The 26,706-nt window shown below is 33.1% G+C and overlaps 3 protein-coding genes, 3 non-coding genes and 1 pseudogene across 6 annotated transcripts; 6 read left to right on the top strand and 1 right to left on the bottom strand.

Annotated features, from left to right (window-relative positions):
* The first annotated feature begins 2,491 nt into the window (after nt 1-2,491).
* Nucleotides 2,492-2,632, top strand: LOC127843289 (U4 spliceosomal RNA). Its single transcript, XR_008032198.1, has one exon. It is a non-coding gene; the product is annotated as a U4 spliceosomal RNA (small nuclear RNA).
* A 4,665-nt stretch (nt 2,633-7,297) lies between these two features.
* LOC127843299 (U4 spliceosomal RNA) lies at nt 7,298-7,437 on the top strand. The gene has a single exon (XR_008032207.1). It is a non-coding gene; the product is annotated as a U4 spliceosomal RNA (small nuclear RNA).
* A 4,093-nt stretch (nt 7,438-11,530) lies between these two features.
* On the top strand, nt 11,531-13,502 carry LOC127842243 (myb/SANT-like DNA-binding domain-containing protein 4). Its single transcript, XM_052371662.1, has 3 exons — nt 11,531-12,004; nt 12,575-12,734; nt 13,428-13,502. Exons 1-3 carry the CDS (start codon nt 11,826-11,828, stop codon nt 13,500-13,502), a joined length of 414 nt encoding a protein of 137 aa, XP_052227622.1. The 5' UTR covers nt 11,531-11,825.
* A 207-nt stretch (nt 13,503-13,709) lies between these two features.
* LOC127842348 (uncharacterized) lies at nt 13,710-15,745 on the top strand. Its single transcript, XM_052371812.1, has 3 exons — nt 13,710-13,910; nt 14,660-14,703; nt 14,925-15,745. Exons 1-3 carry the CDS (start codon nt 13,777-13,779, stop codon nt 15,050-15,052), a joined length of 306 nt encoding a protein of 101 aa, XP_052227772.1. The 5' UTR covers nt 13,710-13,776; the 3' UTR covers nt 15,053-15,745.
* LOC127842347 (putative nuclease HARBI1) lies at nt 14,965-18,178 on the bottom strand. Its single transcript, XM_052371811.1, has 3 exons — nt 17,563-18,178; nt 16,811-16,911; nt 14,965-16,017 (listed from the first exon to the last, which is right to left on the bottom strand). The coding sequence occupies exons 1-3, from the start codon at nt 17,767-17,769 to the stop codon at nt 15,795-15,797; spliced, it is 531 nt and encodes a 176-aa protein (XP_052227771.1). The 5' UTR covers nt 17,770-18,178; the 3' UTR covers nt 14,965-15,794.
* A 1,168-nt stretch (nt 18,179-19,346) lies between these two features.
* LOC127843300 (U4 spliceosomal RNA) lies at nt 19,347-19,511 on the top strand (annotated as a pseudogene).
* Nucleotides 19,512-23,327: 3,816 nt separating this feature from the next.
* On the top strand, nt 23,328-23,468 carry LOC127843295 (U4 spliceosomal RNA). The gene has a single exon (XR_008032203.1). It is a non-coding gene; the product is annotated as a U4 spliceosomal RNA (small nuclear RNA).
* The last annotated feature ends 3,238 nt before the right edge of the window (nt 23,469-26,706 follow it).

Raw genomic sequence — 26,706 nt, 5'->3', positions numbered from 1 at the left:
AACATATAGTAATTTACGTAATCTGTAAATTACCCACAAGTCTGTATGTGTCATAGGCTTGATGATTTCCGGTCTGATTCGTCATTGTTAATAGACAATCCCAGAATCGATAAATTGACCGCCGCCATATTGGCTATCACGTGACCCCGCCGCCATCTTGGTACTGAAGAATTTGACAGATGATAGCGTTCTACATGGGTGATTTATATATTTTCAACCAAAGACCGTTTCTATATATATATATATATATATATATATATATATAGAATCAAAACATTTCAACATATCGACAAAAATAACATACAGACGTTTATTTTCAAACATATAGTTCTGAACTAATGACTGAAGTATAAATATTGCATCTACAGTAGAACGTCCTTTTCGAAATCCGAATTGGGCGTCCGAAATAATGTTATATTCATTGCAGACATTTTCAACTCTCTTATTAATAACTGAGGTAAACAGTTTAGAAAGACAGCTTACAAGTGTAATACCTCTGTAGTTGTTTACATCTGACTCGGAGCCCTTTTTGTGATACGTGGGTTTCGTGTGACCAATTAGCACGCGTATTCATGTTTAACTTCTTATTAATCGTTGCAGTAATGTAGCTCTTGTTAACTATCACCACAACTTTAGCTTCGTGAGGTATGAAGCTGCCTCACAATTTTGAATCGCAATCTTAAATTAAAGATTTAAATAGGGATTTTTAATGATAGTGGTCATCCAATAATTTCCATACGAATCTTGAGTCGGAATTTGAGCAACCCAATGTGCCTTAAGTCTTAAACTGGACACAGATAAGGTTTGTAGTCGCTGGACCTGTTTATTACTATAAAATAAAGCTTACATCACACCCCATCCCAAATATTACCACTGCGAAGTCTCAACAGGATTTTCCTGAACCATATGACACATAAACTAATAAAAGTTAAGCACTGATTAGGTTAGTTACGGTAAGTTTATGAAAATGAACAATCACCATAACCATATTCATTTCAAAAAGCAAATGGAACTGCTTAATTTGTAGAAATGACATCTACAAAAGGCAAACTGGTGGAATTAATATGTCTGACATCGCATGATGAATTTTGCAACATGAAGATTTTGTGTGTGTTAACTTTTGTTTAAGGAAGAATAATACACGAAACAAGACATGTTGATGACACAGAGACAGTTAACAATATTTGTCGATTAACGAATGAATCAACTTATGTATGTGGCTTTAAGTGATACTGTTTGATAGATTTACCCCTTGCTAATGATACCAATGGTGGTTTAGGTGTGGTGTAGGTATTATATCAAAATTGTGACATGTGTTGTAAACTCAGTAAAAATACTAAGATAAAACCAGCAAAGTACGTTGAACTAATTTTAACTTAATCTTATTTAACAAATAGCCTAAATCTATTTATCGTAGCGCAGTCGCATAAAGTCCTTGTCGTTAGCAAACACGTTTAAGTTTGATTAATCGTGCACGTCTTACTACCCATCGCCCAACAACTTTACATGACGTGTCATTTATGGGAGAAGAAAACAATGAGAATAGATTTTTCATCGACAAATATGAATTATAATCATCTTCTGCATATCATTATATCATGGTCATTCGGAAATTTCAGAAATACATATAGTGAATGTTTTTATGCTTCACAATTCAGTTGTTACTGTAACTTATGTCGCACGATTGTAAGTCAGACTTGGTCCTCGGTAGAAACGGTAGCTGATCACTTACAATACATGGATACATGATTGATCCGCGCTCAGTGAAAAGGGGCTTTAATGCATGTGCGTAAAGTGTCGTCCCAGATTAGCCTGTGCAGTCCGCATATGCTAATCAGGGACGACACTTTCCGTCTAAACTGGATTTTTGCTAAGAAGAGACTTTATTTTAAAAAGCAATACCATAAAAGCGGAAAGTGTCGTCCCTGATTATCTGGGACGACACTTTACGCACATGCATTAAACCCCCTTTTCACAGAACGCGGCTCATATATATGGCGTGCAAGTTCAAATCAATATGTGGTTATTTACGCAAATGCACTTAAGAAAACTGCAGTCATAAATGAAAACACACACCAAATTACCTGATTACTAGATGGGAAAACCCCAAGGCTAAGCTATTTTTAAAATCGAAATCCCATCACTTATGAATTATGGTTTGATCTTAAAAAATAACGTTGATGTCAAATAATTGTGGTTTATTTCCGTTGCATGCTTTAATACGAATAATTCATAAAATTATGTATGTGAAAAACTGACATACTTAAACCAGACATGCATTGATGACACTGTGGAAGTTTTCTCCCTTATTTATATGGGACGTAATTATAATTTCCAAATCACAATTTGATTTTACAATCAAAACAATTATTCATTTTTGAAAATTGCTTTTGTGTCTGTAACAATTACATGTATCATAACACGTAAAGTATACGTTTGTAGAAATTAAATACATAGTTGTTTTATATACTAAACTTTTACATAGCATATTAGCTTTGCGCAGTGGCGGTACCATAGCCAATGAGGTTTATCCGAGGCGTGGTTATTGCTAGTTGAAAACTATACCCAATACCCCGCGCCGACGCCCTGAAATATGGGCGGCGAGCGCAATTTTTTTACGTCCTTACGGGGACTGATACAACAGGAACCATCTAATCAACATTTCCACCGAGCATAGCTGGAAAATAATTTTAATCCATTTTTTTTACCATAGAACTGTACAACCGTTAAACTCTTATACTAATAAACACATAGTCATTATCAATACGCTTACTGTATGCAAATAAGGAATATGGTGTGAAAAACGTTGCAAAAATCTATTTCATACTTCAGTATATGTTATTCATTCAATGGTTTAAAAATATATGCGTTTTAAATAGATTTATTTTTAACAATTATACTTACGACACAACTCAATGATTCAATTGTTCGTAAAAGTATTTTTTTAAATTTAAGTCTGTACTTAAAGATATGTATACTGCTCGAATAATTATTAAATAAAGTATGTAAAAATAAACGAAGGGTTAATTTAAACGATCAGAATCCGACTTTGTAAGTTGAATGATTGTTTTTTCGGAGTAGCTGTTGAACCCAGTGTTTCACCTTAAATGAACATAACGCCAGCAGTCCCGAATGAATACATTTGAATATGTAATTGGCTGATTCGAGAGAAATGCGCCAGACGTTTGGCCGCATCACTGCGTCTGTGTCCACGTAAAGGATGTAGTATAGTTCAGTGTAATGAATTTCAGATTACTCTGTGCATATTCGTACGACACATCGATAACAAATTTGACGCATTTACAATTAAAATCCATCTCGCAAAATTTCAGTGTCAGTACTCAGTCACTTAATTAATCGTTCCGTTAAGACATAATGGGCTATCGATGAATGTTGATAACACAGTATTGCATTCACGATGAATAAACAACATCTGACGAAATAGTATTTAGTCATGATAACAGGAAAATCGTGTAATTGTGTAACCACAAACGTTTGCCTTACTTAGCAAGCCGCCTGGTAATCGTTCATTAAAACACAGTCGTTCATTGACTGTTTATCGACAATCGTTCATGATAACATAGTATTGCATTCACGATGAGAAAACAACAACTTCCGAAATAGTAAAGTGTCATGACAACAGGGAAATCGTTTAATTATCTAACCACAAATGTTTGCAAGACTTAGTAAGCCGTCTGGTAATCGTTTACGAAAGCATGAATAGGTTACCAAAATTTGCCATTTTGTAATAAATAACACAGTTTGACTGCATTTATCTATCGAAAAGTATTGTGTTCAGACGGGTTTTTCTGACAAGAAGCAAAGAGACTTTTAAAGACCCGCGTCATGCGAAAATGGGTCCTATGACATTTGCGGCCAGCGTATCTATAGCCCAGCCTATGCAGTCTGGTAAAGAGCTAACTTATGAGATCACGAAACTTTGCTTGACTTTGTGGAGGACATCGCAGCTCTTGATTTGGCTGCGCAATTTTGCAAACTGGGCTTGAGCTGCGCTGGCCGAACGACAAAAGACCCATTTTCGAACGACGCGGCTCTGAAAGTGTGATTTGTATGTGTCGAAAGAAAACTGCGTGTTATTCAAATAGTAACGTACCATATATGTTTAATGGTGAGAAATAAACCCATAATAAGTCTTGATGTGATCTCCCGTAGTATAATTTTTTCTACGAACACTATTGTGTAGTTTAAATATGCGCCCATTTTATAACACACGTTTCATGCGGTGAATGCGACGTACAAAAGCACAAAACAATTTAACCTCTGTTCTCACTTCGATTATTTAAAAACGTAATTTGCCTTACTTTATTTCAAAGTCAGGAAATACGCCGTATATCTTGTTAAAAACTATTTCGTGTTGTTGTTTTTTGTTGTTGTTTTTCTTCAAAAGAATTAAGACACTCGAGATACGATGGGAACGAGCATAGAGGATCGCGGTCGGGCTCTCGGTGTGCTTGATACTCGTACTTCCGGTAATCAGGCTTGATAACCATTGACATTATTACATAATTGGCGATGTATCAAACAATATCGGTATCGTTCTTCCGAAAGTATTAAATTGACATTCGAAAGCTGGTGTCAACGCCACATTGCGGCAATAAAATACCTCTTTGAGAAGTTATACATAAAATGGGTCGGATGCGGACATAATTGTATCTTTCAATATAACGCTCATAGCATCGATCAAGGCAGGAAGCGTGATTGCAAACGCAAAATAATGGAACGCGTATCATCGCTGTAGTGTGAACCTTCCTGATGTATGCTGATCGTGTTCTGATGATTAGACAATGTTGACTTGTTTGATATAATCAAGATCTTCATGAATTATTTGTATAATTAAATGTACACAGGTATAATACTTCCTGCTGTCTTAATATATTCTTCATAGATTACGAATATTTAAAAAATAGCAAGTTCAAGTCTAGAAAATATGAAGAACTTTTGAATTTTGTTACTAAATATTGTCCTAATTAATATAGCCTGCTCTCTTACTCAAAATGTTTTAGTCGTATTATTATTAACTTAATTGCTATACTAATATTTATACCAAATGTTAATTCATCCGACACAAATATAGTTTACTTTGACTTGAATACAGGCGTATTTTGTGACAGATTGTCACGCATATTGGTTTGTAAAATTACTAATAAATCGTTATAGCAATATAACTTAAACTTCAAATTAGCATGCTATGAGACTGTATCCAAATTTTGAATCACAATATTACATTTATGATTGTAATGAAGATTTTAATTTTTCGTAGTCATCCAATAATTGCCAAACTTATCTTAAGTCGGAGTTTGAGCAATATAATGTACACTTGAATCGGACTCAAAATAAGGTTCGTTGTCGCTGGTCCTTTTTTAAGAAATGAGTACATGGATTAACCACCATGCATGTATGCTTTCATCATAACATCCCTTCCTTCCTATAACCAATGAGGAGTCCCAACGGGGTTTCCTAAAGCCTATGACACATTAACAAATGTGAGTTAAGTATACATTACGTTAGTTAATTAATACAGATCTTCACCATAACCATTTTCCTTTCACACAACCACAAACTCTTCATTTGTACAAATTATATCTACAAACGACAATTTGTTGTTGAATTAATATTGTATGACATGACATGCCACAATTTGCAACTATTATATTTTTATTTCTATATTTATATAATTTCTTATAATCTCTTATAATCTCTTATAATATAATGTCTTAATGTTGTTCAAATTACAGTATTCGCATTGTTTTTTAGTAAACCATTGAGATGAGCTGGCCTCTCTGTTTGTGCTTTAACTTCAGCCTTTGTGTTTAAGGAAGTTTAATACACGGAACAAGAATTTTTCATGAAAAAAGTTACAGTGGAATTTTATTCATCGGAAACCGAATTAATCATGTATGTTGCCCTAAGTGGTACTGTTGTTTAGTATACATGTGTATTTACAAATCCCTTGCTAATAATACCGTGGGTTGTTATTCGGTAAATAGACTAAGGTAACACCAGTGTGAAGGTTAATTTAACCAACACGCATTGCACTGGTTTAACTTTAATCTAATTTTCAAGTGATTAAAGTTTCTAAAGTTTCCAGATATATATTTATTGTAGCTTGCTGCATCAAATTCTTTTCTTAAAAACACTTTAAGTTCGATTCATTATGCCCATCTTACTAACTTACCATTTCAATCTCTCAACAACTTTACAAAATTACATAAAGTACCATTTTTCGTTGGGAAAGAAAACAATAGGCTTTTGCATAAGATATATTCATCTTCTGCTAATCATTGATCCGTGTGGCATTATCTCATTTCAGGAATACATATGTGTCGTGTTCTGAGAAAACTGGGCATAATGCATGTGCGTAAAGTGTCGTCCCAAATTAGCGTGTGCATTCCGCACAGGCTAATCAGGTACGACACTTTCCGCCTAAACTTGATTTTCGGTAAGGAGGGACTTCCATGAACTTAAAAGAACCATAAAAGCGGAAAGTGTCGTCCCTGATCATCCTGTGCGGACTGCACATGCATTAAGCCCAGTTTTCTCAGAACGCGGCTCATATAGTTAATGTTTTGAAGCTACAAACTTGATTTTAACGGTAATTTGTCGCAATAATTTAAGTAAGACATATTCCTTGAAAGAATCGGGCACTGATGACTTTGAAATACTTGTATTCATAGTTTTGACTGGCAAATACAGCCCAAAATACCAGTACTGCACTTTACACAAATGCACTGACGAACAATGCAGTCATGATTAAAACCATTAACCAAAGTAACTGATAAGTATTTGGGAAAAAAACAAAGGATAAACTATTTTTAGAAATCCCATTACAGATGAATTGTAGTTTGATCTTAACAATTATAGTTTTCCTAAAATTATTGTGATTTATTTCCATTACAAAACTTTAATATGAATACCAGTAACACTGTACCGAGAAAATATGTGTTCAACTGACATGAAGTCAATCTTCAAAAATACACGCAAAAATAATATTATGGATGTTATTTCCCTTAGTTAAACGGGACGTTATAATAATTTAAAAAATCAATCTTTAATATTGAATCAAACATAATTATTCATTTTAAATGCGGCTTTTGTGTCGTAAGCCACTGCGTGTATCCTAAAAAAATGTATACATTGTGAAGATTGTGAAGTAACTAAATAAAGCTTTTGTATATATAGTAAAAAATTTGTTTGCATATTAGGTCGGGCTACCGTAACCTCGTGAAGAGGCCAGTAGGACCTGTAAATATACTCTGAAACACACACATTGCATATTAGCTTTGCGCAGCGGCGGTACCATAGCTAATGAGGTTTATTCGAGGCGTGGTTATTGCTAGTTGAAAACTATACCCAATACCCCGCGCCGACGCCCTGAAATATGGGCGGCGAGCGCAATTTATGAACGCCCTCATGGGGACTAGTGAAACAAGTGGAGAAAAACATTTTAATGAAGCAAACCTGGAACATTAATTTAATCAATGTATTCCATTGACACTTATACAAATATACCGGTTGTTCATGAACCAGTTATATTTGCCAGTGACAAAACACTATGAACACATAATCAATACAGATACGTTAAAAATTGTAAGTGCGGAATATGGCATGACAAACCTTGCGATATTCTTTGTAAAACATGTTATTCCTTACATCGTAGAAAAAAATATTTGCTTTCAAAACTATTTCTGTTTGTTTATTTAAAACACATTGATTTTGTACTTATTATATTTGCGACGTAATGCAATTATTAGTGTTTTTAAAAAGTAAGTTTCTTCTAAAAGATACTGTAAAAAAAAATTAAATTACCATACTTGAAAATAACAAACGGTTAAATTCGGACAATCAGAATCCGACTTCGTAATTTAAGTGTTTTATGATATATGTGAATTATGAAACACGAGAATTGGTATAGAGATACACGGTCGAGCTCTCTGTATGCTTGATAATGTACTTGCGCCAGTCAGATTTACGAACAATGGTAATTATTAAATAAATTACGATAAATCAAACATTATCGCTAACAAGCGGCTTATTCATTAACGTGGTGTGTTTGTGTGAGTGCCTCAGACCCATGGAGAGCTTTGCCAGCGGGAGTTTAAACTCCTGAAATTGCTTCCGAAGCTGGACAGATTGAAGAATAGTGGAGATAAGGGTATCAGCCACCTTTCCTCGGAACTAATAGGTATGAGAAGGATCTTAATAACTTGTTGATAACAAACTTGGATTTCTGCGTTCCTTTGTGCTCGTGTTTCTTATGTCACTTAGCATGTCTATCTGTAGTATTGACCCTCTTAATGAATACATACGAATTTTGGAAGTGAAAAAATAAAGAATCACGCATGTGTTATATGACAATATAAAGTTAAAGGTGTAATTTTGGACATTAAACAGCATTTAAATCGGCATTGTTTTATTGTTTTGACAAAATAATAGCTAGACTTAATCTCTGTAGTAATCTGTATCATGCTGTAGGTGTCTCATAATATCGGCCCTTCTGATTGGTTGCTAAAGTTTATTACTATGCGCATGTGCTTGTTCTGTAAATAGTATCTTAATGGAAAAACGAAACTCTTGCTCATGTTGTTCTTAAAATTTGTTAACTTTTTTTTTCAAAAACAAGCAGCATATAAAACATTTGATAAAACTACTAATAAACCATAAACAACCTAACATAATTATGTGTTTCGTAATTTATAAATCAAAGCATCACCCTGGAATAGACATGACATACTTTCCAATGAACACCGGAAATCATGAGAATGATCGTCGTAATAGTAATGAACAACCATCAAATAAATTAACACTCCTAAAAATAAAAAATAAAAACATTTACTGTCTTGCACTTCTCGATGGTGTTTCGTTAAAGACACGAAACTATGCAGGGTCGATACTATGAGAATAAGGGATAGATCAGAAAATCGTTGAATTTCACAAACTGTACTAGACCCCTATGAAAAAAAAAACTTGCATATCTTTTAGAACAGACTTACTTTTAAGATATACAAAACAAAATATACGTACAAAGAAGTTAATTATTACTTTACATTGCATTATAATGTTGAAAGTTCATATATTGTATACGATCATTGAATGAATAACATATTTGACATACAACACTGCAGTGTTTGTCAAGACTTATACCACAACTGCAATTCATAAGATAGACGTACTACATGTTTGCAAAATATTCTTTATACAAATGTTGTCAAAATATTCTTTGTACAAATGTTGTATCAGTTCCCGTAAGGAAGTCAAAAATTGAATATTCTTTCCGGATTTTAAATTCACAACGATGCCAATTTGTTATTATTTAAAACAAAATTGTATTTAATTCCTGCAAAATGTTTTTTTTTGTCGTGATATACATAATGTTTCAAGAACAATAGTTATATTTAATGTGAATACTTAATTTTACTTTTACATCCAAGTTTGTTTTTTTAAGTTATAATTACGTCCCATTTAATTACGGGAGACAACTTCCACCGTGTTATTTGCGCATGTATGTTTATAATATGCATGGGTAATGGGATTTCCCATTTAAAATGTTTGTGTATATGACATTATTTTGCTTCAAAGCATTCGTGTTAAGTGCAGTCTTTTGGTTTGTATTTGCTAACCAAATATCTGTATGCATGTATTTTAAAGTAATCAAGGACCAATTCTACCATGTCTATTTACAAATCTTGCGAAATATATTGGAGCATCAAATCATTCAACACATGTATTTTGGAAATGAGCGAAGGACAAATGAAAGCATGATAATGCAGAACATGAATGCAATTACTGATTAAATTGAATCATAGTTGTCGATGCTAAGAATCTTATTGATGTTTTATTTTACCAAAATATGATATTTTATGTAAGTTTGTTGCGCTAAGGTAAGTAAGATCAAAAGAACTTAAATGTTCTGATTAAGATGTGGTTATGATGCAATTGGGCTATATATATATATATATTTATCTATTGCAACACTGAATGAACAGATAATGGTAAAACCTGCAAAAATTAACCCTCGCTCATTTTCCTGGTTTTTCCTTAATCAATTTACCGAGTTCACAACACATGCAACTTTTTTTATAAAACCTCAATTAAAACACCTTTGGTGTGAGAAAACAAAAGTTCCACTTAAAGTAGCATAAATAAGTTTATCAATTCGATGTACAATAAATACAGTTAACTGTCACATTGTCATCAACAGTTATTGTTTCCTTTATTTTTTTCCTTAAACACAAACGCTTAAGTTAAAACACAAAAAGACAAGACAACTCGTCTAAACCTAGCTTTCATAAATTCTTTGCGCATATTGTTTTTTTCCTCATTTTGGCATATTTCATAAAATTATAGCCAAAAATCTACCGGTTGCAAAATGCACCATGCGACGACGGAAATGTTAATTTCACAACAGATCATAGCTTGTATCTAATATACACAAATAAATCAGTTTTATTTATGTAAAACTGATACGGTTATGGTTATGGTCATTTTCATAAATTTATAGTAACTAACGTAATCTGTAAATTACCCAAAATTCTGTATCATAGACTTGATGATTTCCGGTCGGGATTCGTCATTGGTAATATTGAAGGAGCAAGTGGAGTGACGCAAGCAGTAATGCATTGAGGTAGATCCATGAACTTTTTTCTTTAAATAAACAGGCCCAGGGACGTCTAACCTTTAAGGTCAAATTTAAGACTTTAATACATTTTTTTCTTGCTTCTAAAGATAATTTTGGAAATGTTTAGATATTAAGAAAAATAAAACATATTTCATTCTTTAATTTATTACTGTGCCTCAACACTTCGAGACAGCGTCAAAGCACATGTATTTAAAATGAAGCTGTCACACAATTTTGAAGTCGTAAGTTGAGAATTAAAAATGAGTTTAAGTCTTTAATTGTGCTCAAATAATGCTCGTAGTAGCGGAACCCGATTTTTTAAAGATACAATAACGTGGATTTACTACTAGGCATTACAGCTTACATCACATTTGCTTATAATTCTTTGTGAGTTGCTTACTTTTAAAAAAAAATACAACCACACCATTACCAAAGTGGAATAGTAACGTGAATTCCTCAAGCCTGTATTATATGACACGTAAATAAACATAAGTTATGTACAGTTAACGTCTGGTTCTACAGATTTTTTATTGCACTTTAACCAAAATCTCATCACAACCACAAAAGCATTAACAGCCCGCTACTTCTTTATATGAAAATTTTACAAAAGCAAAATAATTGAGACCCCATTGTAAAACAATTATTTGACGCGTAATAACAGTATCAATAACAATGAGTATCTTTTAAACGATATTCGGCGTATATCCTGACTATGAAATACAGTGAGTGCATTTAAGTTTCTAAATAACGAACTTGAAAACAAAGCCTTTTGTTGTTGTTGTTGTTGTTTCATCTGTAAGTCGTATATCCACCGAATGAAATGCGTGTTTTTAAGTGCACGCATATTCAAACCACACGCAAGCGTTCGTATATAAAAATTATACTACGGGGTACCGTTTTACTAACAATACTTAAGTTTTGCGTAAGTATTGGCGTAAGTTGACAAGTTACGAATAACGTACGCATTTCGTAAGTGCGTTTTACTAACATTGCGTAAGTTTGACATCGTACGTAAGTGAAAAAAATGATCGTAACTCTCCAACTTGGAGGTGACATGTAAACAAACAACAACAACTCTGACGGTTAAACTATACTATTTTTACTTTGTTGTTTTATGTAACCCATCTGCTTTCGTAAGTGTGTTGTCACCTAGTGTCGTCTGCACTTGTTTAAGTTGTAACTTGTCACAATGGATGCGGTAACGCTTAATGAGAAGAAAAGAGAAAAAAGGAAATTGAATTGGACAAAAATAGAAACGGAGGTGTTAGCAGCTGCTTACATCGAGCAGCATGCGTTGATAAACGGCAATTTTTCATCGACGTTGTCTGGAAAAGATAAGGATCTTGCGTGGGAAAAAATTGCAGAACAGTGAGTATCATCTAGCGCACTATTATATTTTCTTTGAAACTTAACAATGAACACAATTTTAGATTAGAAAAAAACACAACGTGACATGTGCTTACTGTAGTTTAAACGCTCAAAAACACCATAATAATTTATTATGCTCCCCCCCATTTTATTTTTTTTTGGGGGGGGGGAGCATATAGTCGCCGCTTCGTCTGTCCGTGCGTGTGTCCGTCCGTCCGTGCACAATTTTTGTCCGGGCTATTTCTCAGCAATTAATGACCGGAATTCAATTAAACTTTATGGGAAGCTTCACTACCAAGAGGAGATGTGCATATTATCAGCCGGTTCTGGTCGGATGATTTTTCACAGAGTTATGGCCGTTTGAAATTTTCCATTAACTGTACATATAGTGCAATTCTTGTCCCCCCCAACTACTAGACGATTCCTTTTATCTGAATATATAGTGCAATATTGTGACAAAAAAACTTTGGGGATCATAACCCGTCTCCGACGGCTTCTTGTTAAATAAGGATATAGCTTATTAAAATGTCACTAAACATGCTAGACGTATGTAAACATAATCTCATGCAGAATAAACGCACTGGGAGCAGAAGAAAGAACAGTGGAAGAGATCCGGAAAAAGATTTCCGACACGAAAACAAAACTGAGAAAGAAAGAAAGACAACGGCGCCTATCAATGAAACAAACGGGAGGGGGGCCAGCAATCACACTGGAGAAGTGGGAGGAGAAAGTAAATGCATTTGTATTCACGACTATACCAAGAGAAAGCTATATCAAAGCATATCTCCATTTGATGAGTGACCTTAGAATATTGTTTTTTTATTCATAACCAATGATATCAAATGTAAATTACTGTATCTGACTGATAGCTGTGATGAAATTAATTATGTAATGCAGTGTATCATTAAAGTCAAATCAATAATACTCCTACCGTAGAAATCTAAAAAATACTTGCTTGATTAATTAATAGGGTTCATAAGTGTCTTTTCATATAATTTAGAATTAAAGTGTTTTGTACTCTTTTGTACGCGTAAACAAGTTGTGTTTTACTTCCGCTAACATCACCAAAAATAAAAAAGTAGGTTTTCGTAACTTTCATTGAACTTTTGTTTGACTTTTACACGTTGTGTTCCACTAACAAGGTAAGTCCATTGACAAAAGTCTTCAAAACATCAATGCAAACATCATTTAATATAATTCTAAGATGGCACAATCATTATATCGATAAAATATTCCAGTTTAACAAATGTAACCAAAAACTGATTTTTTGTCTGTAAACTTGACTTCAAATGGCAAAACAAGTTAAGGGTCGGTAAAAAAGTTCGTGTCTGTCGGGTTAGCGGAAACATACAACTTCTTTAGGCCTAAGTTTGATGCAAATTATATTGTTGATTACCGTGCAGTTAGATCTAATCTCTTATAGATGATAGAGGTTATTGGCGAAGAGTCGATTGTGGGGTTCGGTGGTGTGGACACGTTTGCTGTGCAACGTGAGTAACATACCTTATTGCAATGATCAAATAAAAAAGTAATCTTTACTTACTGTCATTAGCTATATTATTTACCATACCGTTCCACTAAAACAGTCGCCGTTGTGACAGTTAATGACACCCCGCTGCCGGTATGACTAGATAACGAAAACAGTACTGTTTTCGCAAAAACAGTAAAAATTACTGCTATCCCCGCTGCTAACGCTAAATGTACTTGTGCTTCTAATCTTCATTGTTTTGAAAGGCACTTGAGTTGAAGAAACATTTTGTCTGTTTTCAATAATGACGGGAACACAACAGCCGATGATTGCAGAGCAACATGGTCAATCATGCAGTACGATGTGTGTGGAGCCCACTGTAGCTTTAGAACCCCAGGTGGTAGGAGGAGTCGCAACTCCAAACCAAAAAACAAAAATGTATGTGCAGTGCGTTATAACAAATTCTTTTTATTTCATCAATTTGTTAACAACAGTGTGTATTCAGCAAAGCATCTAAAACATATAAATAATGTGACAAAACACTACTAAAATATGCTATTAGTATAAATACGATACATTCAATAATGTTAAACTGAAACAAGATAACCAATTAATTTGGAATACATTTCAACAGTATAATACATATTATTAATATCCACACAATCCCTGTAATAAAAATGTAATTATTGCCAATCAACATAAGGTGTGTTTTATGCCCTACTTCGAAGACGAGGGGGTATATTGTTTTGCACATGTTCCGTCGGACCGTCCGTCCACCAAGTGGTTTCCGGATGATAACTCAAGAACGCTTACGCCTAGGATCATGAAACTTCATAGGTACATTGATCATGATTGGCAGATGACCCATATTGATTTTCAGTACTCTAGGTCAAAGGTCAAGGTCACAGTGACTTGAAACAGTAAAATGGTTACCGGATGATAACTCACGAATGCTAAGGGTTAGGATCAGGAAAGTTCATGGTGACGTTGGTCATGACCGACAGATGACCCCTATTGATTTTCAGGACTCTAGGTCAAAGTTCAAGGTCACAGTGACCTGAAACAACTACAATTGACAGTCCATTTTGGGGGCATGTGTGTTTTACAAACAGCCCTTGTTTTATTCCAATTATTATAACAATCGTCTAACAAATTATTTCAATGTATGTTAATTTGAATTATTACAGGAGTCCAAGCACGAAAAACAAAAGGCAGAAGACAAGTGAAGATGGTAATATTTCAAGAAATAAACTGTTGAATTATGTTAATTTATTTAAATTTCGCAGTCATGTTGTTTTTCTATTGGTATTGTAACGACTAGCCCAATTAACAATGGGCGAGTCGTTATGAGGCGAGTTGTTAATGGGGCGAGTCGTTACCTATTCCTACCTTTGTTAAAGTCCATTTTGCCTGAATTTCTTTCTATTACTAAAAATAAACCTTTTTTTTCAGATGACCATGAAGATGTCTTGCAACTTTTGAGACAGCAAAATGAGACACTCGATGCAATTTTATTAGAGCAAAGAAGAACCAGAGAACTTCTTGCAAAACTGTTTTCATTTCCGCTTAATGAACAATAAATAATCATTGTTTAAAGCCACACACCTTGAAATGAAATACATGGCATAGTAAGTTTAAGGATAAAAGAGAAACATATTTGATCTATGCCAATAAGAATATATCTGGTGGTTACAAGGTAGACATCTGTCTCTTTTGCGCTTTAAAACTTAAAAATAATTGCGTTTGTCGAAATGTATGTATATGTATAGAAATCCTACTTTTGGTTTTTAAATTAAAAAAAACAATAAATAACTTGCTAACAAGGCTAGAGATTTTATGACAATTTTGCACATTTTGAAATTGCATCTATATGTATTTATTAACATGTACTTCATTTCAAGGTGTGTGGCTTTAAACATTTATTCATGATGTTTGTTTTTGATACAATTAAAAGTTTTGTTTGGAAAAAAATCACCTAGTGAAGTACAATAAATGGAAAATATTATAAATCAAATGACAATTTTAGCAGCAAATTGCTATAAATGAAATGTACTAAATATGGTGTGAAATTAATAAGGTTATTACAATTCTCTGCAATTTTTAACAACTATCAAAAAATATTGTGTCATTGTTAGAACTACTTCTTATATTTTAACACTAAATATCACCTAGTATCACATAGTAATAAAACAATACTCTAGTAGTGAAATGAACAAAACAATACATTAAACAGTTCAGTATGCTATTGAGAATCAATTCATTACTGATTGAGCGATTTCCCTGAAAAAGGTATTCTATATTAAATTAATATAGAATCCCTTTTTAGTGAAATCTCTCAATCAGTAAGGCCCGTGCACGCAACGCATTCAGGTCAGGGTTTTCCAGTGGCAGTTGTACATTGTCATCATCATCTTCTACGTCAATGTCATCAATGTCAAGGAAACCATCACTCAGACACAGATTGTGCAGCTTGGCACATACAGTCACAACCAGAGCTATCTTCTGAGGCGAAAATTGTGGATAGCCTCCAGTTTTGTGAAGACACCTACAACAAATATACCATACTATATATTAACTGGAAGAAAACACGTGGATATATCATAATGTCATTATTGGCCTGCTTTCATTGGAGATATAAAGTACAGTAAAGTACAAAGTACAGTAAAGTACAATGTACTTTCTCTTACAGTTTCATCAGAAAGAGTTGCAAAACAAGTTATGTTTCTGTCCAAGAAAGGTATAAGCATATTGAGTCTTTCACACGACACATCATAATATGGTTAATACCCATAACAAGTATTATTAAAATCTGTACATGTATAACAAAGTTATTGAGCAAACGCGAAACTATTGCAATTTTTCGCACATGCATACACAACAACACACAAACACACGAACACATATGTTCAATTTTGTGACCCCTGGGGCAGGGTCAAATTTGACCCCAGGGATAAAATTTGAACAAATTTGGTAGAGGACTATTAGATGTCACTACATACCAAATTTGATAGCCCTAGGCCGGATGGTTATGAACAAGAAATTTTTTGAAGTTTTCACAAAATAGGCCTTATTTAAGCATATGTTCAATTTTGTGACCCCCCGGGGCAAGGTCAAATTTGACCCCAGGGGCATAATTTGAACAAATTTGAAAGAGGTTCACCCCAGGAACATTCCTGAGAAATTTCATCAGAATTGGACCAGTAGTTTAGGAGAAGATGTTTAAAGGAAAAGTAAACGCACGGACACACGCACAACGGACAAAGGACCATGACATAAGCCCCGCTGGCCTTTGGCCAGTGGAGCTAAAAATCAAATCTATTTGTTATAACATTAATAACCTAAAACGTGACTTCAACAGTCCAAACGCCCTCTCTACTACCATCCTCGAACGACTGTGGGCCAAGTTGAACGCGATCTCAGCTCTGCTCATTGGATTCAGCTACCAGCATATTAAAAAAACACAATGTATATATAGATATAGTCGAGCTAAAAAGGTTATTGAAAAACATTGAACATTACTGGACTGGTAAATACGATATGAATCACCGTTGAATAGGAAATAAGAGAAATTGTTTTTTTCAACAAAAGGAATGTTTGTACACAAAAGTACATTGTATTATTTCTCACTCTCATAAATACATTTTATATCATGATTATTAACAATCTTTATACAAGATTATCTAACTAAACAATTACCATAAGTACTTTATTTTATGCTTTCCGTGGTTTATAGAGAAATATCAGTGAATTAAAACTGATTGTTTCACTGTTTCAAACAGTGAAAATTAACTGAAAATTATCGATAATTTTCACTGTTTACTTTTTTGACGAAATGACGTCATTATCCCAGCAAAATTCTTTAGTTTAACTCTTTAACAATGTATATAAACTGTAATCAAAAGCATTAAATAAAAGGAAAATTTATTGGATTCGGTTAAATATCGATTTTAATTCACTCGTGAAAATATTATTTTCTATGATCACTCGTGAATTAAAATCGATAATGCACAGAATGCAACAAATATCCTCTGGCTCTTTAACATACATGTTTATGTACATTAATGGTTTGTCAATGATGATGAAAAATTACCTTTGGAGTAAGAAGATATGGTTTCAGTCCATAGCCGGAGTCTCCTTGTAGCCATCCTTTGCTTCCATCCACCAGCCAGTCCTTCAAGCTACAGTTGTCAAAGATTACACTGTCATGTGTGGATCCCGGCCACTTTGCCACAATGTTAGTGAATCTACAAAAAAAGTTTTCAGCTTTTCTTTTCAAACGCATAAAATCAGAAAACATGAATCATAAAGGGTATGTACACTGTAGTGTTGTGTTCGAATGAGCAGAGATTAGCAGAGTAAAGGATTAACAAAAATAAATTGTTGCGTTGCTTTATAATCTCACTTAAGATTTAAAATTTGTTTTGTCTCTTGACATGATATTATATGCATTATAATTCAAATAATTTAACATGCCATTATCTGATAAAATAACCTTACTGCATTTTGTAAAATTGATCAAAGAGATCAATATCTTTTCAACAAGGTTATATACCAAACTCTGGCATATTCCATAGGTAACTTGTCAAAGAATGTTTTCCAAACAAAGGGGGATGAGATTCACTATTCGGATACAGATTTCGGATGAAAATCCTTTTCACAGTAATACATATGTAGTTCCCCATATCCAGTTAATATTGCGTTCTACAAACTCAGTAACACTTGAAAATGAATAATAGATGTTACAAAATAAAAGAATACTTGTGTATTTTAATAGCGTTATCAGTTCCAAAAAGGGCAAACGCATTATTTAATTTTCATAAAAAGTTGACAATGTCAAGGACGCAAGCGCTATTGACACGTACTTTTCTGAATGCGGCAAACTGTCCCTCTAACAAGTTGTCATTTCAAATGATACAACAAAATCAAAATATGTTAATCTATATTACCTTCGTCATTGACGACAATGGGTGACTTCTGTTACATTGCGGCGATATGTCGTCCTTAATTAATTCATGGACTGTGTAGATTTGTGTTTTTGACAGTCTATACTTTCGCTGTATTTCTTGCTCTGTCAGAACATTTAGATAGTTTGGTCGATCTCTAAAAATCCTTGGATTTCTCCTTCGAGCGTTCCTTCTCGGAAATAACGCGGCCATATTTACGAAAATACTGAATGCTTACGCATGCTTTTTTTGTTCGTAAAGTTGCGTTAAAACTTACGTAAAACTTACGTACGCATTTTTTAGTAAAACGCATTTGCGCAAAAATTTCAAACGTACGCAAGGAATTACGAAAATCGTAGACATACGCTAGCGTAACTCTGTTAGTAAAACGATCCCCGGGTGATCACATAAAATTAGACCTCAAAAGGATGATTATGAGTTTATTGTTTCATCATCGAAAAATATGGTGTGTTAATGTTTGATTAACACACAGTTTTATTTTTAATTTCTAAAAAAATCCATTCACTAGTGAAAGGTATTTTCAACTTTCCAATTAATGATCAGCTTGATTATTTATTGTATTATGTCATTAATCAAATTGCATGAGTGAACACTGTGACAGTGGTCTCCCTTTGTTAAATGGGACGTAATTATACTTTACAAAATCAACTATGATATTGCAGTCACAAACAACTTTTATTTTTTAATATTGTTTTTGTGTCTTGAGTAATTGTGTGTATCATGGAAAATAAGTTATACATTTTGTGAGATTAAATACAATATTAATATATATTCCAAACTTTTGACAATTGCATTTCATCAAGCGACTGTGTATTTCACAGAAAGTTTGTCCCGCCCTTTTCAGTCGTTTTTTTGGTGGAATTTCCGCCATTTTTCTGCACATAGAATGAAAAAATTCTCACTCATAAAAGGCTTTGCGCAGTGGTGGTACCATAGCCAATGAGGTTTTTATCCGAGGCGTGGTTACTGCTAGTTGAAAACTATACCCAATACCCCGCGCCGACGCCCTGAAACATGGGCGGCAAGCGCAATAGTTTAATGTCCTTACATTATGTTGTTACGTTTCACGGAAGGATCCAAATGCCAATACACTTAACGTAACAGCCACATATTCAAATGACTAAAACAATCATAAAGAATTTTTTTTTAAATACATATTAGCATATATTGTATAACATGTCTGAACGTTATTGCTTTGTACAACACTATGTTGTATGATCATATACATGTTTACATTGTATGTATGATATTGAATATAAAAAAATATATATATATTAAATATAATTGGTAGATGTTGTTGTGTCTGTTCTTGCTGTTGTTATTGTTGTTTTAGAGACAAATTTGAGTATAATTGTACGTTGGTTATAATCCAATTAAAACTGCGGCGTATACAATAATAATTCTGTATAAAAATCGTACGCATTAATAACGTGTTGTTCATAGACCTCGATATCCGTATTGCAATTTACTTATGTTACCCGCATTATTCGATATTGATATTAAAACCAATTTAATGATTCCGTACTTCAATTTATATAAATTGAAAAAAAGTAAATTGACAATTTTAGATGCAACATCGAAGATGTACATAAGCAGTATTACAAAGTTTCATGTAAAATAACATGTGCAAGGGCTTACTCTGAGTGTAAACAAACGAATTTGCAAAGCTGAAAGGTCAACAAAGTATTGTGCCTGCAAGTCTTTAAATCCCCAACACTTCGCCACTTTTATGTCCCTTTATGTCTATTTAGCCGATCCAGAACCATTATCCGCTGTGCAAACTTTTCCTCAAAGCCACCTTTTCGAGCGCCTATATTTGACCAATTTCCTTTCAGTTCTCGCTATTTTGCAATCAAGATAACAACACCAGTTGACAACGAATTTACATCCGGTTTTCTTTATGATTTTCTTCGCGGATAGTTAAGTTATTGAAGTAAACTAGATAAGCTTTTAGCTAACAAACTACTACTACTACTACTACTACTACTACTACTACTACTACTACTACTACTACTACTACTACTACTACTACTACTACTACTACTACAACTACTACTACTACTACTACTACTACTACTACTACTTCTACTAGTCTACTACTACCACTACTCCTACTACTGCTGCTGCTGCTGCTGCTGCTTCTACTACTACAACTACTACTACCTCTACTACTACTTCTACTACTACTACTACTACTACTACTACTACTACTACTACTACTACTACTACTACTACTACTACTACTACTACTACTACTACTACTACTAGTCTACTACTACTACTACTACTACTGCTGCTGCTGCTGCTGTTGCTGCTGCTACTACTACTACTACTACTACTACTACTTCTACTACTACTACTACTACTACTACTACTACTACTACTACTACTACTACTACTACTACTACTACTACTACTACTACTACTTCTACTACTACTACTACTACTACTACTACTACTACTACTAGTTCTACTACAACAACAACTGCTACTACTACTACCTCTACTACTACTACTACTACTACTACTACTACTACTACTACTACTACTACTACTACTACTACTACTACTACTACTACTAGTACTACTTCTACTACTACTACTACTACTACTACTACTACTACTTCTACTACTACTACTACTACTACTACTACTACTACTACTTCTACTACTACTTCAACTACTTCACCTGCTGCTACTACTATTACTTCTTCATCTCCAATAACCAACACTACCAACAACATTTCTTCTACTTAAATTTTACAAAAATGTGTGCATGCAAATACAAAATGATTGAATTATTTTGCGGACCATTAAAATCTATTCATTTCAAAAAATGTCATATCAATTCTTTGAAACACTGAAATTGTACTATTGTGTTGTGTCGTGGTTGTAGAATGTGTCGTTTAATTTAAAAAGTCTCATTAAATATCTGAACAAAGATTAAAAGTATAAAGTTCTGTTTAATGAAGAAATAATGGTTATACTATCGTTGTTTATAGACTAATGAACGACGTTAAAAATCTCGTATGGGTAGAGTTTAACTTCGATATTGCAATGTGCGCATTTAATAACAAATGTGTCAAAACGGCCGGTAAAATTCGATAAGGCGAATCATGTTTTGTTTCTTATATGTCAATATGTTGGTTTTGCAAGAGAAATGCATTTTACAATCGGGATTTCTTTTTATTGTTGTATTTTGTTTATAAATTTAACATAGTTAAAGCAGATCTATGTTTGTCGAACATTAAGGTAGGAGCACGAATATCATAGCAAAAATATGAATACTTTGCTTAAATTAAGTACATCAAAATCATAAAATAGCATCACAATTATAACTACAAGTAGTAAAAGTATGTGCATTACGACATTAATTGTTTTTGCATTAAATACGTCATATATTTCATGTATTAAAATACCATTTAGGGGAACAATCGCCCAAATGATGAGGACTCTTTAATAGTACAAAAAACTTGATTAAATGAGCCTTGTCCGCCTTCGATTTTGTAGTATTAATCGCCTCATCATGAAACATGGTAATAATGCCTGTTGGTATGTAATCGTATAAAAGATCCAACACCAATATCACCTTAATCTAAAAATGACTTTACCAAATAAGTATTGTCGGATTTCTAACAAAAATGGTTTACATTGAATCCTCATGAAACTTGTTATTAGAGTGTGTGGGCATATAATCTCGTTAAAGACCTATAACCGGCAAGATCGCCCGGAAATTTTTTCTCCTTAAATTAACCCAAACTTGCCAAAATAGTTTTTTCTGCACTCAACCTCAAATATTTTATTCAAAGTATAATTAAACTTGATGTCAGTAGTTTTGAGCATATGTGACATTTTCACGAAACATTGTCCTGTATTAAAATTGACCTTTCTTGGAAAGTATGTATGTTGTGTATTCAATTGAAACGCATGTTGTTATTGTATATATATTTAATGGCGATGAGCTGTATACGCTTAGGTCAAAATAAAGTATTTTGTTCTGTATAAACTAGACCTAGTACGATAATCAGCTTGATCCCTTGAATCACTCCTGGTGTATGGCCTTTGAATTGTCCAAATTAGTATGCCTGCTCTCTAGGTCAAAGAGATATAGTCTCATAATCATGAAGCTTACTTTTTGAGCCAACTTTTTTTTAACAAAATCGCAATGCAACCAGTACAAATCAATTGAACGCAAACGGGCATATTTTGTTAAAAAATGTAACCCTATTTTGAATGTTTACTTTACTAATTTATCTTTGAAGCGCTGAAACCTTCTATTGTTAAGCTTTATCCGCCACTTTTAACTTCAAATAAGTGCGCAATTGTTATTTGTACGTTTTCCAGTCTTTCGATGTTATTCAGACTCATCTTTATTCGGAATGTAAGCTACAAAAAAAAATGAGTTGAAGCGTTTATGACTCAACTTATGTTCGATGTCGCGGAGCCTGTTCATTTTTAGAGAATGTACAGTACATACACAAAACATATAAACCGAAAGTACCTAAATATTGGAAAAAAACTCAAGGCCAATCTTTAATATCGAAATAAATTTACTCGCTGTTTGTATTTATAAAAAAAATGCTGTTTTTACTGTCTTTTATTTGATTTGCAACTTTTGAAACTAATTATCTGTTCCATTATTAAATTTATGTAGTCAAACGTTACACATACGCATGTATATAAATACGACTGTGGCAGTTTTCTCCCTTTGTTAAATGGGACGTAATGTGAATCTACAAATCAAACATTAGTGTTGCCATAAAAAAATAATAATCATTGTCAATTGTGATTTTGTGTCTGATCAAGTGTGAATATCGTGACAAAAATATATAAATATTATAGCAATTAAATATAATTTTGATATAAATACCATAATTTTATTATAGTCTTTAGCTTTGCGCAGTGGCGGTACCATAGCCAATGAGGTTTATCCGAGGCGTGGTTATTGCTAGTTGAAAACTATACCCAATACCCCGCGCCGACGCCTTGAAATATGGGCGGCGAGCGCAATTTTTTCACGTCCTTCCGGGGACTCATAACACCAGGAACCATATACTCAGCATTTCCGTTAAGCATGGATTGAAAATTATTTCAATCCATGTTTTATCATTGCACTGTACAACCGTTATACTATTATATAGTAATTATCCCACTTTTACAGCGATTTCGGTTGATTAAAGCCCCATTGATTAAATATCATCTATAATCAACGGCAGGAAATGACGTCAATATTTCGACGAAATTACGTCATAAATCCAGCGAAATTATCAAGTCAAACAAATTTTGTTTAAATAAAAAGGTTTACAAAATAAAAAGTGGGATAAATAGAATAATAGATTAGTGTTGATTATAGATCAGTTTTATCATGCTCGGCACGAAAACGAAAAAGCACTCGCCAAGGCTCGTGCTTTTTGTTTCCTAAACCTCGCATGATAAACCTGATCTATAATCAACACTAACCTATTATTCTCTATTTAACACATTATCAATACGCCTACTGTATAAATTGAAATCAAAGAATATGGCGTGAAAATCATTGCAATATTCTATGTAATACTGCAGTATACATTGTATGTTATTTATTTGAACATTCTCACGAGGACTGACAAATAGAAAACAGTAGTTATAACTCAGCTAGATGCACATAATAAATTGAGTGTAACAAGTATATAATATCAATCATGAAAGCATTGTATAATAGTTTAATTGTAGTTGTTGTTTCTGTTGATGCCTTGGTAGTTTTTGTTTGAAAGAAAGTTAACTGTATAATTATGCATGTAAGATACTGATATTTAAAATCATTATAATATTCTCTTCAATTTGAATAAATTGAGACAAAGTTTACAAGATATACGTTTCGGTGTTACAGATGTCGGATTGTAATGTGCTAAATGTAAAATATCATATGTAAGTGTTTACTCTGAGTGAACACAAACGCATAAGCAGATCTTAAAAGTCAACAAAGTCTTGTGCCTGCGAGTGTTTTAATCCCTAACACATCGGCCACTTGTATTTCTTTTTATTTCTCTTAAGCCGGTCCAGATCTATGTTATCCGCTGTGTAAACTAAATTTCGTCAAAGACACTTTGTCAAATCCTTTATTTTACCAGTAACCTTTCGGTCCTCATTATGCTAAAGGACCTATCAAGATAACAAAAACAGCTGACAAAAAATTTACGCCAGGTTTTCGGTAAGATTTTCTGTGCGGCTATTTGAATTATTGAAGTAAACTAGATGAGTTTTTCAGCAAACAACGTTGTTTGCCGAGTGACCAGTGGGAAGTGGGACGTTTGTCATGTGTTTGGTCAGTTCTTGAGGTCGAGAAGTGGTCATCGAGGGTTACAAGGCATCTGTCTAACGAAAGTTGCATTGTCACGTGAGCATACCATTCATAAACAGCCGATATTAACAGCTCTACCCGTCTCTCTACGTATTGTTTATTCAAACATAGTTTATCTTTAGAAAGTTATTTAGACAAAATTAATGAACCAAAATATAAAATTGCCCTAAGCATATTCCGTTTATCATCGCATAACCTAGAAATAGAAAGGGGGCGATGCAATAATATTGAAAAAGAAAACCGTAAGTGCAAATTATGTAATATGAATACTGTAGAAACTGAGTACCATTTCTTACTAGTTTTCCCCATATATACGCACCTAAGAAGAAAACTTTTAAAGTCACAGTACTGCAGATGGCAAACAATTTCAAAGTTTCAAAGTCTGATGTCCAGTGAAAATAAAACTATACTTATTAGTCTAGCATAGTTTATATACGAAGATTCAAATTTACGACGCCTGCTAGATACGTAATTAGTCTTTTAGAACGTAACAACCCTTTAACATTATTCCATCTTTTATTCCACGCACAACATACCTAAACTCAAATTCAATTTCTCATTCCTTATAAATTTGAATAGCATTATAAACAATGCTAATTTGTTTCCGCTCAACTTGTTGTTTCATTTTGAATTTATTTTTTTAATGGCTAAGCTATTAATAATTTATGTTATCAACTTTCAGAAATTGTTATTTTTTATAAATACATGTAACTATAACCATAATTCTCGTATTGAAATAATTTGATTTTTAATAATTTCTATAACTTGTTGCTGGATACTAACTTAATTTTCAGTGAATGAATACTGTACTTCTTAACATTACATTGTTGTCAATGTTGAACATATCTTTTCAAACGAATATATTATATATTTTTTGCACTAACACCATGTGTTCAATTTAACACTTAATCCACATCTGCCATGACTTGTATTACTTGTATGTATAAAATGTATATGTGTAGGCTAAGAGCTTGTATACGCTTTATTTGCTGAAATAAATGTTGTTGTTATTGTTTGTTGTTGTTGAATAATGTGATAAGTTCCTTCATGCCCGTGTATATATAAAATCTGCTTGTATTGTGCTAAATGTTTGTATTACAAATTATGTAAATGTTTATAATTTCCAAATATTATATTAAATTTAAAATATTGTTATGTGACTGACTGATATTATTGAAATGTTTCTTCACTGTTATATACTGCATGTTGTAAATTATGTAAATGTATGTATGTATGAATAAAAATTAAATAAAAGGATAAAAACTATCATGAGTTATTTTATGCACAGTTTGTAAAAAGTGCATTCCTTCAATTGAGTAAATTGAGTAAGTCATTAACATAATTACTCATTTACTAATTACTTCAATTACTGTAAATAATGTTAAGAATTAATTGTTTTTAAATAAATGCACCAAATCTTTAAACAAAAATAGTATTGATTTTTTTTAATCGTAAATTTTATAATAAAGTTACATGTTTAATTCAATCTACATTTTTTGGTTTGGTACCTAAAATTATTATTTTCAAAAAGTTCATTGGTAGCTCATTCATGCCCCTAAATTCTTTACTGTAGGCATTGCATTAATTAATCAATTAAAAATTAATCACTGGTTTGCAAATATATGCCCCTGATGTAATCCAATAATAGGTGTTATTAACACCTCATTGTAGGTATACCTCTATAAAGATCCATTGTACCGAAACCACCACAACATTAACTTTATTAATACAATTTACTGAACTTGTTATTTACCGAAACCTCTAGTTCCCGTCGATACTATACCGTAACCTTAAACATGTTGTAGTAAATGCACTGTAACACTCTCTGTAAGACGCCGTAACATTTTAATTGATCAAAATTTATCTCGTTACACTTGCATGCAGTTAATTTTGAGACAGATCTTGATAAGATTGATTTAATATTCTTTCT

Source organism: Dreissena polymorpha, chromosome 8 (assembly GCF_020536995.1).
Source record: "Dreissena polymorpha isolate Duluth1 chromosome 8, UMN_Dpol_1.0, whole genome shotgun sequence".
NCBI classification, from domain to species: Eukaryota; Metazoa; Mollusca; class Bivalvia; order Myida; family Dreissenidae; genus Dreissena; species Dreissena polymorpha.
This window is presented reverse-complemented; position numbering and strand designations above follow the sequence as displayed.

Bases quoted from the DNA above. Each gene is read 5' to 3' on its own strand.
- LOC127842243 (XM_052371662.1), top strand. From the start codon at position 11,826: ATGGATGCGGTAACGCTTAATGAGAAGAAAAGAGAAAAAAGGAAATTG. The intron at 12,005-12,574 runs GTGAGTATCATC...AATCTCATGCAG, and splicing joins TGGGAAAAAATTGCAGAACA to AATAAACGCACTGGGAGCAG. The intron at 12,735-13,427 runs GTAAATGCATTT...AATCTCTTATAG, and splicing joins TGGAGAAGTGGGAGGAGAAA to ATGATAGAGGTTATTGGCGA.
- LOC127842347 (XM_052371811.1), bottom strand. From the start codon at position 17,769: ATGTTTTCTGATTTTATGCGTTTGAAAAGAAAAGCTGAAAACTTTTTT. The intron at 16,912-17,562 runs GTAATTTTTCAT...ATATGCTGGTAG, and splicing joins CATATCTTCTTACTCCAAAG to CTGAATCCAATGAGCAGAGC. The intron at 16,018-16,810 runs GTTATTAATGTT...TATTTGTTGTAG, and splicing joins CTGTTGAAGTCACGTTTTAG to GTGTCTTCACAAAACTGGAG.
- LOC127842348 (XM_052371812.1), top strand. From the start codon at position 13,777: ATGACGGGAACACAACAGCCGATGATTGCAGAGCAACATGGTCAATCA. The intron at 13,911-14,659 runs GTATGTGCAGTG...GAATTATTACAG, and splicing joins CCAAACCAAAAAACAAAAAT to GAGTCCAAGCACGAAAAACA. The intron at 14,704-14,924 runs GTAATATTTCAA...CTTTTTTTTCAG, and splicing joins GCAGAAGACAAGTGAAGATG to ATGACCATGAAGATGTCTTG.